Source organism: Ctenopharyngodon idella, chromosome 20 (genome assembly GCF_019924925.1).
Source record: "Ctenopharyngodon idella isolate HZGC_01 chromosome 20, HZGC01, whole genome shotgun sequence".
NCBI lineage: Eukaryota > Metazoa > Chordata > Actinopteri > Cypriniformes > Xenocyprididae > Ctenopharyngodon > Ctenopharyngodon idella.
In genome coordinates, this window is record NC_067239.1 from 1,118,657 (window position 1) to 1,133,222 (window position 14,566).

Consider the following 14,566-nt stretch of genomic DNA (forward strand, 5'->3'; position numbering starts at 1 on the left):
TTTAAAAAATTTCCTTGTTTGTTGGCTCTTAAATAACTTATTTGGCACCTGTTTTTTTCCCCTATAGGAGCCAGTGGCTCCTTAATGAATTTTTTTGTCTGGAGCCCTGCTCAGGCTCAAATAGCGTTAAAAAAGCTTATTTTTCAGGCTTGACCAGCCAATGCACATGTGCAGTCCTAAGTGTGAGTCTCAGGTTTCTAAAGGAACTGGAGCCTCTAACGGCAGCTGCCGTGATGCAATGACTACCAATCAGTGATTGGCTCTTTTACTTAGAGGGCGGGACGTATTCCTCCATATTGCGTGTTGCAGTTTCTTCCATTCATAAATAATAGGAGTGAACCGTCTTTCTGTATCTGTAGTCTTTGAGTTGTTCTGTTTTAGGAATATTCTGTATGTTGGAATATGTGCATATGTATGTATGTGTATATATATATATATATATATATATATTTAGGTGGTATATTTATGTATAGTTAGGTTAAGAATATCTGTATGCATGTGTGTGCATATGTATATACACTGCCTGGCCAAAAAAAAAGTCGCTGTTTGGATTTTAATGGGCAAATACTTAACAGTCTATGAATGGATCATTATTACAGTGATTTTTATGTTTCTAGCATGTTTTATGTTTGACAACGGTTCTTTTAACCCTAAAAGAAGGAGTGTGTAGCTTTTCATTTCTTAAACAACCATGTAGGAAGGCGCATCATGACCATATTCCAGAATGACAATGCCAATATTCATCAGGGTTAAAATTGTGAAGAATGGTTCAGAGACCATGAAGAATCATTTTCACACATGAATTGGCACTTCTGAGTCCTTTAACCTCAGTGAAAGTCTTTGGGATGTGCTGGAGGAGACTACAGAGTGCTCACCTCTTGCATTTTCAGTACAAGATCTTGACCAAAACTTGATGTACCTCTTCATGGAAATAACATCCCAACATTTATTTCCATCAACAGGTGCATCAATTTTTGGTCAAGATCTTGTATTGACAATGCACTCTGTAAAGTCTCCTCCAGCACATCCCAAAGACTTTAAATGAAAAAAGGTCAGGTCTCAGAGGTGCCAATTTATGTATGAAAATGATTCTTCATGCTCATTCCCAACAATTCTTTCACAGTTTGAGGCTGATGAATTTTGACATTGTCATCCTGGAATATGGCCTTGATACGTCTTCCTACATGGTTGTTTAAGAAATGAAAAGCTACACACTCCTCTTTTTAGGGTTAAAAGAACTGTTGCCAAACATACATGCTAGAAACATAATAATCACTGTAATAATGATCCATCTGTAGACTAAGTATTTGCCCATTAAAATCCAAACAGCGACTTTTTTTTGGCCAGGCAGTGTATATATACATATGTTTATGTATATATGCTTAATAACTGCAGAAGGAACAATAACACTATTTTGTTAGATTTTTGTATGCACAAGGAAAATATGGAAGATCTATTGATTTCTGCCAAGATTATTAGTTCAATAACTTCTGCCAGTTTTCACCTCTGATATTATAACAGTGATTAAGAATTAAACTTGTATTGACTCAGAAGTATGTGGACGCATTTCGTCTGGTCCTGTTGCCATGGTGAATCATAATTTCGGAGCTCCATTGATCATGTCTTCTCATAGTCATTTCATAGCGCTTAACTCAGAGTCAACCTACTCTGAACTAACTCAGTTCAGCTGTTATGAAACCGAAAACTCAGAGTTTCTCATCTCAGGGTAAGTCAACTCAGAGTTCAAGTTTTAACTCCAATTTGGTTGAACCTCCTTATTGAAACGGGCCCCTGATCTTACCTCTTTATATTCATATCCATTTGGGAGAAATATTGCCTTTTTTTTTTTTTGGCAAATAAAAAATAAATATCCTTATAAACAAACAGCTGCTGACAACAACAACAAAAGATATAATTCATAACATCTGGCAAATCAATAGCTGCAAACAATAACACAAGCCACAATCTATAAAATGTTGTACATGGATGAACAATTATTTTGTAGGCTACACCGACAAGTAATTACCTGTTTGAAAACAGTTTCACATTAATATTTTCAGAGTCACTCTAATGCAAAACAGGAAATATTGGTAAAAATTTTTAGACATCACTGCTTTGGCTCTCGGTGCCCAAGATTCTCATCTTTGATGACTATTTTGAGTGTTTTCTTTTACAAAGTACTGCGGCTGCCCCGATGGACATGTCTGACTGTTCCAAAAAAGTATTATCCGGACCTCCACTGGGAAGGAAATATAGAGAACGGACCTCTTGGACCTTTAATTTAATACCTCTGTTATAGATGTCTCTCTCTTCTTGTGTTCAGATGCCTGTGATCTCACACTGGATCCAAACACAGCAAACACTCGTCTCGTTCTGTCTGAGGAGAACAGGAAGGTGACGCGTGTGAAAGAACATCAGCCGTATCCTGATCATCCAGAGAGATTTGATGAGTATCCTCAGGTTCTGTGTGGAGAGAGTCTGACTGGACGCTGTTACTGGGAGGCTGAATGGAGCGGAAGTGTTGATATATCAGTGGCATATACAGGAATCAGCAGGAAAGGAGGGAGGAATGACTGTATGTTTGGATACAATGACAAATCCTGGAGTCTGATCTGCTCTTATGCTGGATTCACTGTCTGGCACAATAATAACAGGATGGCTGTACCTGTCGTCCGTTCATCCTCTCATAGAGCAGGAGTGTATGTGGATGTGTCGGCCGGCACTCTGTCCTTCTACAGAGTCTCTGACACACACACACTCACACACTTACACACGTTCATCACCACATTCACTGAACCCCTCTATGCTGGATTTAAGGTTTATTATGATCCTTCAGTGTCTCTTTGTCAAATTAAACAACAGACACGCACACAGACATACTTGTAAATCCTCTTTCTAACGTCCACATGCACACACAGTCATCAAATTAATTTAATTAATGTATTTTCATTATTATGTGGAGGTTAGAAATCTAGATCAGACACATTAATCTGTATATGTAAAAAATATAATCAAGTTTCTTTAATATTTTCATTGTAAACTGATCATCAGATGTAATAAAAGTATGTTTATGATTGATTTAATCATGAATCGGTTTATGAATAATTGATGTGAACTGATGACAGTATGAATAATCATGAATGTAATGAGAGATCAGCAGAATGAAACAGGCTGAATTCACTCAGAATAAATCACGTCTCCTGATAGTGTGCTTTATTTTTCCACACACTCTGATTTAGCAGCGATTCACTAAATGAATTCTGCAGATCAGGTGACGGTACAAACACTCACAGTATCGCTGCTGAGCACAGTTTATCACGGTGTAATTCAGTCTTTCAGGAGCTTCAGAGCTCAATCTGCTGCCTTGATCACTAGAAAATCTTCAGCATCTCTTCTTTTGAAATGATTGTCTTTTATCCTTTATTAGGTCTCCATGAGCACAACAGCTTTATATGACAGGAGCAACACGAGTCTCTGTGCCTCAGCTCGGACTAAAATACACTATATTGCCAAATGTATTGTGACACCCCTCCAAATCATTGAATTCAGGTGTATAAAATCAAGCACCTAGGCATGCAGACTGCTTCTACAAACATTTGTGAAAGAATGGGTCGCTCTCAGGAGCTCAGTGAATTCAAGCGTGGTACTGTGATAGGTTGCCACCTGTGCAAAGTCCATTCGTGAAATTTCCTCACTACTAAATATTCTACAGTCAACTGTTAGTGGTATCATAACAAAGTGGAAGCAATTGGGAACAACAGCAACTCAGTCATGAAGTGGTAGGCCACATAAAATCACAGAGCAGGGTTAGTGCATGCTGAGGCACACAGTGTGCAGAAGTCACCAACTTTCTGCAGAGTCAATAGCTACAGACCTCCAAACTTTATGTGGCCTTCAGATTAGCTCAAGAACAATGTGTAGAGAGCTTCATGGAATGGGTTTCCATGGCCTAGCAGCTGCATCCAAGCCTTATATCACCAAGTGCAATGCAAAGTGTCGGATGCAGTGGTGTAAAGCACGCCGCCACTGGACTCTAGAGCAGTGGAGACGTGTTCTCTGGAGTGACGAATCACGCTTCTCTGTCTGGCAACCCGATGGATGAATCTGGGTTTGTTGGTTGCCAGGAGAACGGTACTTGCCTGAGTGCATTATGCCAAGTGTAAAGTTTGGTGAAGGGGGGATTATGGTGTGGGGTTGTTTTTCAGGGGTTGGGCTTGGCCCCTTAGTTCCAGTGAAAGGAACTCTTAATGCTTCATCATATCAAGACATTTTGGACAATTTCATGCTCCCAACTTTGTGGGAACAGTTTGGGGATGGCCCCTTCCTGTTCCAACATGACTGTGCACCAGTGCACAAAGCAAGGTCCATAAAGACATGGATGAGCGAGTTTGGTGTGGAGGAACTTGACTGACCTGCACAGAGTCCTGACCTCAACCCGATAGAACACCTTTGGGATGAATTAGAGCAGAGACTGCGAGCCAGACCTTCTCGCTAACATCACTGCCTGACCTCACAAATGTGCTTATGAAATAGTATGGTCAAAAATTCCCATAAACACACTCCTAAACCTTGTGGAAAGCCTTCCCAGAAGAGTTGAAGCTGTTATAGCTGCAAAGGGTGGGCCAACTCCATATTAAACCCTACGGATTAAGAATGGGATGTCATTAAAGTTCATGTGCACGTAAAGGCAGGCGTCCCAAAACTTTTGGCAATATAGTGTATCTCTGTAATCATAAATGGATGTTGCTTTATTGGTACATTACTGTACTTTACATTACATCCCCTACACCTATTCCTAACCCTACCAGATAAACACTTTATTCCCACTATTAAATACCCATTAGGCCCTTTATTTTATCTTTACTTAAAGTAAGCATCTCTCCGAGCTGATATGCGATGGGAAAAGGGAGAAAAATGAGTTCAGATACAGGTGGATTTGAACTCAGTTTGGTTGGATTGGTCGGATACATTTGTTATTCATAAGTATTAAGGATGAGGATTAAAAATACTGTTTATTCTAAACATTTTAGATCAAGAATAAAGTATTTTATTTTTGATCTAAAAGTTATTAATTTCCAGATCTAGAAATCACACTTTTAAATGATTTTCCAAGACTTTCCAAGTTTTCCAAGACTGGGGGGAAAAAAAGCCTTGTTTAATAATTTGGGATTTTAAACACACAAATACAGACACAGTCACATGACTTTAGACTGATGAAAATAGTTTCAGTTCATTCAATTCCAGTGACAGCCTTTGCGGTTCACATTCACTCTTGAGAACCATCATCTGTGCAGAGAAAAGGAGATTAAGACCAAACAGATTCATATCTTGATTTCTCCTTCTCCTTGAATAAATGCTGGAGCTTCCGTGAAGAAAGCCGTTTCCCAGCATCCCGTGTCTGTTTCACAAATGGCTGCAGCTTGGAGTGTCTCTCTCCATCAGCTTTAGAGAAAGTCTTCATGAAGAGAAATCCATTATCTTGGACACAGACAGAAGTCTTCACCTGCTTCCACATTTCATTTCTCATCATTGGCGATGTAAACTGAAGAATAATGTGTCGTGGATGGGAGTCAGCCGTGCTTTTCTTGTCCAGTCGATGTGCGCTCTCAATCATTTTTGAGACTCCTGATTCTTCAGGAAAACAGCTTGGCAGATCTTGATGGCCTGCAGACGCACATTTTCATCCTTATCCTCTGAAACACAAACAACCTTAGATTCTACCATCTGCAGTGAGAGTCAATCTCATCCATTTGCTGTTCAAGCATTTTAACTGGCTTTTCCAAACACCCTCCATCTTACACATCTTGTTCTCCGTCTCTTTCATTTCAGCAAAAGCAACATCAATGTTCTTGCTCCGCTCATCAATCCTCTCAGTATTTCCACTCATCAACTTCTCAATGCTATCAGAGCTTTCGTTGATATGCTGTACAGTGTGCCGATAATGTCAGCGTTAGAAGAAGCTCTTAACAGACTTCATTGTTTTCTTGCTCGCTGCAGGTGAATCATTCGGGATCACCGGGAACTTGGGAAATTCCTTCTCATCCAGAATCAGCTCTTCCAGGTCGTTTCCTTCAGTACATTTCTTCATATTCCTCCTCTGGTTGTTTCATTTTATAAACTGCTTCAGCTGGAAACATATAAGAAAATAAGAAAGGGTTTCTTGAGTTATGATGTTATGATCTCAGCCCAACACACTGCAGGACAATGCAAAGGAAAGCAAAGATGTGCTAGATGTGGAGGGGAAGACGAGTATGGTAAATGTGGTAAAGATGGTAAAATCAGATGTTGTAACTGTGGTGGTGAACACAGTGCTACTTTTGGAGGATGGCCGGTTCAAAGACAGACTAGAGACGTACAGAAGTACAGAATAACTCACCAAGTTTCATACGCTGATGTGAAGGAAACTGAGCGATCAGATCCAGTGATACTCATGTGTCTCTAACTTAAGTCAGTCTGCAAGAAGACATTCAGTAGAGATCCATCTCACACAGTAAGTCATACGCAAACAGAAATAAATTCATGGATTAAACAGATAAATGAGGATACACTGATTATGGATAAAATCAGTTTTGTATCTTTCATCTGTAAGATTGTGAATGTGGCAATGCAGCAACAGAAAAAATGAAAGAATCAAGACAATAGAAGAAGCAGAAACAGAGTTATTGGGGATTAAAGATATTAAAGCTAAAATTATTCATGAGATGCTGAACTACCAATTATGATGGTTTGTCTTGAGGTGATTAACTTTCTCATTGTGTTTCATATAAGTTTAATAGCGAATGGACAAGAGTTTAAGAAAGTTATAGCAGATCTGCATGATATAGCCAATATATTTGTAACGTTGTTCATTGATACAGGAAGAAGGAGACGGGAACCGGCGAACGTTTGACACTTTAATATATAAATAAATAAACAAACAAACAACAACACAAAAGTAATGCCGGCAGTCACTCACGGACGACTGCCGGCCACACAAACTTAATAAAACACAACATAAATTCCAGGCGTGGTCCTCTCTCCTCCTTCACTGTCGTCGCTCCCCTTTTATGCTTCCGGAGCTCCTCTGTGAGAGACACGAGACCGGTGCAACGCACAGCTGACGCTCGTTAACACTCGTGCCACCGGCCTCGTGCCATTCCCTCACGTATCTCGCCCGCCCTGCTCGTCACAATATTATTTGTATTGAAGAAACATGGTTCAGACCGAACTTGGATTTTGTTAATCAGGTTATAGATGTGACAGAATTGCAGCACAAGGTGGAGGATGTGTAACATTCATTAAGGATTAAAAATATAGAAGGGTAAATGTCCCAAATGAATAAATGTAGTGTTGGGTATAACGCGTTACTGTAATTAAATTACTTATTCACTGAAAAAGTAAAGTAAGGGATTACTGTTCATTTTAAGGTAATTTAATTACAGTTACTTATAATGTACTTGGGTTACGTACATTAGTTCAACAGTTCTGTTTAAATCAATACTGAATTTAAAATCTAAATTTGTCGTCTAAAGGTAAAAGTGAACGCTGCCTCTTTAAAATCGTTAGCTGTAGTGCAGTTGCGCGTGAGTTCGCAACTTCGCACCAGTTGGCTGCGTAGTCGCTGTCCAAAGATGTCGGCAGAAGCGAGTGGCTGTTTTGCCGAATGGAAATATTCCAAGTACTTCACTTTTTTGACACAGGTAGGCAAGAACATTACAGTAAAATGTAAGCTATGTCCTAGGGAGAAAAAACTGCACGCGCTCTCTGAGAGACGGTCTTCAGTCAGTGCGCTCTCAACCAAAGCACGCACACATAGCCGCCTCTTGCGAGTGTCAGATTTTCGTGGTTTATTACACATAAACTTTCAAATACACACACAGTTATGTCAAAATGCCCGTCTTGGCGTATATTCGCCTTGGTCATGTGAATGTGAACAGCATGTGTAACAGCATATTGTCTCCGTCCATTAGGTTTTAAGCCCCGGGTATACTTCACTTTCCGTGCCCGGACGCGTCCGCGCGTCCTTCAAAGTATACTAAACCACGGATGTGCGCGGATGACCGAGTTCGACACATGCGCAGTACAATTTTTTCGATACTCTTTTACCAGACATCATGTCATTAACGGGACATTAGCTGGGCAGGATCGGAGAAGAAAAATAGTGCATCCACCATTGCAACATAGTTCAGAAGAAACACCAAGAGAACAAGAAACAAAAACGATGGAGAAGGCATGCTTCTGAGTTTACTCGTCTTGTTTTTGAATCGCGCTTTACAGTCTCTTCTTCAACGACTACACATTGTACTCAGTACTATGCGTATTGCCACCTAGTGGACTCTTCTGTCCTGCTTGTGCATGCGTTGTTGCACGCGCACCATCCGAAGTATACCCGGGCCAAAACATGCTACTGTCTACTATTGGCTGTCTGTATTATAAACGATAATCAAACAACAAAAGAAAAGCTTTAATTAGGATTAATCTATATTTAATTTATACAGTTATGACTATGCAGAGTTATTTTATATTTGATTATTCAGTTTCTGTGGTATTTTTCCTTACTACTATTAGACCTACATGGAAAAAAATATATAGCATTGTTTTATTTGTATTTTTATATATTTTTACCGTGGTATCGAGTATTGTGCACTTTTGGTGGTATCGGTACCGACTACTGGATTTTTGGTATAGTGATATCCCTATTTGTTACTAAAAAAATGTAAGTATTATAAAGTAAAAAAAAAGTATTATATTATATGTTCTAATAAAGTTAAAATCTTTTAAAAAGCTATAAAAGGCTAAACTATTCCATGTTTGACTAAATTATTAAAAGAGTTTCCTTTCTATTGTCTATCCGGTCAAGGTTTATAGGGATTTTAAGAAGTAATTAGTAAGTTACTTATTGAGTAATTAAATTATTTTTCAGACAGAGTAATTAGAAAAGTATTTTAAATACAACATTGATGATGTATTTAGTAATTACTTATTTTTTTGAGGTAACTTACCCAACACTGTGTATAAGTGTATAGTCCCAGAGGAAACATACAAGCAATACATTTTTATAATCCTTGTAAGAAGTTATCAATGCAAATTTTCAAGGAATTTTAGAAAATGTTGATAAAGAGAAATATGGTGTGACTTTAATGCCCATAATAACCTATGGGGAAGCGATCATGTAGATATAGATGGAGAAGCAGTTGAAGAACTAATGGATGAGAGATCACTTCTGTCTTAATGATGGAAGTGGATGTTACAAGAAACTCAGTTTCATTCATAGACCTTACTTTGCTCTCAGGAAATATGAGTAGGCTAATTTATGTGAATGGAAAGTAATGAATGACATTAACACAGGGAGTGACCATATAATGTTATACATTTTTAATTAAATGTGCAGGAAGGATATAATAAAGAGATGGTGTTTTCATTAAGCTAAATGGGAAAAATGTAGATAATACTGTAAAGAGTCCTTTGAAACAACATGGATGAAGGGTGATGGAGACGGCTGTACCTGTAACTTTCTAGTAATCCTAAAGGTGTATTTTTCCCCCCAAACTTTGAATCATTTGAACCAACTGCTTCACTAAATGATTCACTGTTTCGAATCGCTCGATACTTAAACCAGAGATTGTATATTATAGGGAGATGAGAGGGTCTGTATCTCTTACCATTGGAGAAAGCGTAACGGCTAACTTAATCACATGCTGCACCTCTCAGCCTATTGTGTAATAGCAGTGACATCAGTGCCCACCGTTCAAAACACCTTCTCTGCGTACCGCCACAGCCAGAGCCTTAGCATTAGCCGTTATGCTTTTTTGGCTAAAGGTTGCAGGATTGCCTTCCAGTGGCTTTACTTAAACTCACTGGTGACTCCTGCTGGTCAAAACAGTGTAAATGCAGCGAAAACTCAGCCTAAACATGCATAAAAACACCTTTAAAGCCCGGGATACACTGCACGATTTTTGCAATGCTTTAAGATCATTACAAATCACACTGTGCGACATGGATCCATTGAACTTGGGCACGACATGCACGTAGATTGTACGATGATGTACGACTCGTAGGCTATGATGCAGGTTTCTATAGAAGAATAAAACTTCATCAGCATGCGCAATTGGTTAACAAAAAGACCATGTTGAATCACACTTTGGCAGTTGTAGATTTTATGTGTGCTGAAAATAAAAAGGAAGCGGCAAAATAAGAATGGAAAAGAGCTTGAGGTAAGCAGTTTTAAGTTTTAGCGCCATGTCGCATTTTTATTGGCTGGTCAGTAGACCTAGGTCGTTGTAGCAAACACACTGTGCGATGATGATCATGCTGAATTTCTGACACTGTCAAAAAATGATCGTAGTCTATCTTTGGTCGCAAGGAAAAACGGCTTTGAACCTCTCTCACTCTACGACATAAGACCACCGATTAAGAGCCACGACCACAGAAATCGCCACGATTGTGCAGTGTATCCCAGGCTTTACAAGCCAACTGCAAATGTTTAATTTAACATCTGTCTTTTAAATGCAATTAACAAAAGTGTCTTTATAATATGTTATTTTATTAAATTATAGGGCTGTTTATGCAGAGCTTGGTTAATCGGGTCAATAAGAGACTATTAACTAAAACTCTTCCATTTTATTATACAAATGTGGCATTAAAATTAATATTAAAATTATGTTTACAAATGTATAAAATTAAAAAAACAAACAAACATATACATTGGTTCATGGATTCACAGAGAAAAGTAGAAGTTATTTGTTTCCAAGCCCTGCCTAAAACACAAAAAAACAAGCACTACAAATTAATAATAATAAAAAATATATACAGACACCTCATATTTATTAGTAGATTACATTTAATAAATTACACTTTCATGAAAACGTGCAATTGTTTGGGCTGAGATCTTATTGCAGTTACACAGTTTTGACCAGCAGGTGTCGCAAGCGTGTTTCGAGCGCTTCAGAATAGTGAATCATTTTGTGACGCAATTGACCCTTCGCCAGGAGTTTGATTGACAGGCAATCTAACCAATCATAACGCAGAATCCGCCATTTTGTCCGACAAAGCAGTCAGGGGAGTTAGCAGATTAACGTAATTGGACTTGAACTTAAAAAATGGTGTGTACTGATGTCTTTCAACGATTGAAACAACATTCCTTCTCATGTTCATTCATGTTTATTTGATGCCATAAATGAACTAGTAGGAAGAGATGATCGGTTCACAAGCTGCGTGAACTGAGGTGCTACAGTGATCTGCCATGACACATTAAAAAGCCACAAAACGATATTTATTGTTTAAATTTCTTTAAAAATGACAACATTTGAAATTTGAGACTCCGTTTCATATCAAAAGTAACCTGCTCTGTCTAGTCTGTCGATGCGTTGTCAGTGTCCTCTACAGAAAAAAGTACAGAAAGGTTTAATACATTTATTCATTTAGCAGATGCTTTTTGAGGTGACTTAAAATCACTAAACATTCAGATGTTAATACCAAAGACCATATATATATATAAAATGAATGACAAAATAGAGATCCCTCTTGGAAACAACTTTCATATTTGCTAGATTGTAATACACTATTTTTCATGGGAAAAAATAAATAGAAAAAGGGAATAAGCAGATAGAAGTAAGGCTTTAATGAAGTTTTTACATGACACTGGACTAATCAGTAGAATGTAATTAGAGATTGAAGAAGTCATTATAGAAGGCGGCACTAAACACATTTAACGATCCACCAGAAAACTAAAAGAAGAAGAAGAGAGATGGGCGGGGTTTATTTGTTGTTGACACCTGAGGCCTCCTGTGCATGCACATTCAGCATTCTGAGGAAACACCTTTGAGTCCAAGCTGAAAGTAAAGACTTGATTCTTATGAAATGTAGAAGTTCATATTTAGAGGACATAAAAACGTATAAATATTTACGGTAAGTTCATTTATGTATGTCATATTATTGTACGATGTTTCTGTTTGCTATCATAAACTCAAGCTGTATTAGCTTCAGATCTGGTTGTGATTTTCCACTCTCCTCCTTAACACAATGTATTTATCGTTTGAGTAAGTGGATGGCTTCAAACTTTCTAAAATTAAACTCTGACAAGACTAATATCCTGTCACTTGATCCCAAATGTCTTATCTCTTCTCTGTCAAATCTCTGTTTAGACATTGATGTTGTTTTATCTAGTATTTCAACTACAGTTTGTAATCTTTAAGTAATTTTTGACTACACACTGTGTTTTGCATCTCATATTAGTCACCTCGTAAAAACCTAATTTTTTCATCTTCGTAATATTGCTAGTTTACATTCCTCACTCAATAGAAAGGATGCAGAAATGGTTATCAATGCTTTCAGTACATCACATCTGGACTACAGTAGCTCTCTTTTATTTGGTCTTCCAACTGAATTGCTTCACTCTTTATAACAGAATTCTGTTGCAAATTTCCTTCACTCCTATACTTCAGCAACTTCACTGGCTTCAGTTTCCTGCCATATACAGTTTATGATCTTAGTAATGGACTTTGCATGGTATGTCATGACATAAACTTATCTTGAATTGCTCCATTCTTATACACCTGGACACACCCTTCGGTCTGCAGGAGATAAACTACTCACCGTACCCGAGTTTAGACTGTCATCTATAGGGCGAGAGCTTTTATTATCTCTGTGCTTAAGATATGGGACAATCTTCAGCAATCTCTTCGTGAAACCCTGGACTTTCAGACCTTTAAAACATCTGAATGTTTCTGCATGTAGCAGGAGAAGAGGCGATTAAAGTCTGTAACCCATTTCACTTCACAGAAGAGGGGAAAGACAAAATACTAAAGTGCTAAAGAACAAGTTTAAAGACTTCTACCTCACTTGAACCTCATAAAAACTAACTGTACATTAGACATGTGTTCTTCACGCACTCGCAGGGACCCACAGAAACGATTGACGCTTATGTCACAGACCTGAAAAATAAAGCAAAAGACTATGAGTTCGGGGATCTGCACGACTCATTAATTTGTGACAGAATTGTATGTGGCATAAAAGACAATCAATTAAGAGGAGGACTGCTGAGAGAGGCAGACCTCTCACTTGAAAAAGCCATCGACATTTGTAGGGCCAGTGAGATTACATCAAGTCAGATGAAAGCACTGAACGATGAGATGGAGGTACACAGAGTCAAAACAGTGTGCTGACAAAAAAGGAAAGCAGCAAATGCGGCAACAAGCATGAATACAGAAATTTTCCTGCCGCTGGGAAAACATGTTAAAACTGTCAAAAGAAAAAATTGCCAAATATGTCGGCACAGATAGAAGAGACAGTGTCCAAATGTGCGTCCTGCAATGAGAACAAGAACAGCCACACGCAATACCTGGACGAAGAGTGTCACAGAGATCTTTTACCATAATGGGTCAGTGTTTCTGTTTTGTGTAGATTACTTTTCAAAGAATACAGAAATCAGAAAGTTCACTGACACTACGTGTCGAGGGATGATCCAGGAGATTAAGTCCATTTTTGCAAAGCATGATATTGCATATATATTAGTATCTGACAACGGACCTCAATATGCCAGTGCTGAGTTTCCTATCTTTGCAGAGGAGTGGGACATCAAGCATGTGACATCCAGTCCTGGTTACACACAATCAAATGGTCAAACGGAAAGGACTGTGCAAACTGTAAAGAATCTGTTGAAGAAATCAAAAGTCAAAACAGTGACCCATGTATTGCACTACTTGAGTACAGTTACACACCAGTCAAAGGGATAGGTTTGTGTCTTGTTTGTCTCTTGTTGTTGGGGCGACATCTCAGGACAAAGCTGCCAACGTCATCTGCACTACTTACATTGGATGCCATGATTCAAGTGCAAGAAAGTTAAAAGAAGGACAGAGAAAGCAAAAGTTCTATTATGACAGGCAGACAAAGCACTTGCCAGATCTGCAACCTGGAGAGAGGATCAGAATACAGAAAGGAGAGTCTTGGCAACCTGCTGTAGTCCAAAGGAAACATGAGCATCCAAGATCCTTTGTGGTCAGAACACCAGATTGTAACCTGTTCAGGAGGAATCACAAACATCTAAGGAAAACAAAAGAGAGAGATAAGTCAGTATTTGACCAGACCATCATGGAAATCATGGAATCAGTGGTCAGCAGGAGGTTGAACAGTTACAAAACAATGTTTCTGATACTCATGACAAGAAAATACCTGAGACTCACATTGGTTTTGTTACAGACTACATGTTTATGACTCTGTTGAATTTTGTTGTTATATGCAAATGAAAAAAAATAAATAAATAAAAGAAGAGGGATGTTATATATGTGGATGTATTGTGTGCCCGTTGGGCATCCGTAGTAGTCACTTGGAGGAGTGTGGAAAAGATATAATAAGAGATACTGGCATCTGAGCAACATGTCCGAGTCCTCTCGTCAATATAACAGATACCTGCGGACTTGTACTACCACACACACACACACACACACACACACACACACACACACACACAAGGACGCACATTCATGAACACAAACAAACTGTTCAGAGTATTACCGGCTTTCTTTTTCACAGGGATGAACTTAATCCTCAGATCAATCAGTTTAAAAAATAAATACAAAACCTGTCCTAA

General features: G+C 38.5%; 1 protein-coding gene across 5 annotated transcripts in view; it reads left to right on the top strand.

The window, feature by feature from the left end:
* The window catches only part of LOC127502210 (NACHT, LRR and PYD domains-containing protein 12-like), a 113,056-nt gene that overhangs the window by 40,608 nt on the left and 57,882 nt on the right, over positions 1 to 14,566 (top strand). The window contains exon 10 of one of the 5 annotated variants that reach the window (XM_051874911.1): positions 2,324 to 3,206. The exons of 3 other annotated variants lie outside the window; for them this stretch is intronic. In XM_051874911.1, coding sequence (XP_051730871.1) covers positions 2,324 to 2,886 — 563 coding nt within the window. In that variant the 3' untranslated portion in view covers positions 2,887 to 3,206. Of the gene's footprint in view, positions 1 to 2,323; positions 3,207 to 11,772; positions 11,887 to 14,566 lie in introns of those variants that run through there. One more of the 5 variants, XM_051874914.1, reaches the window with a different exon arrangement.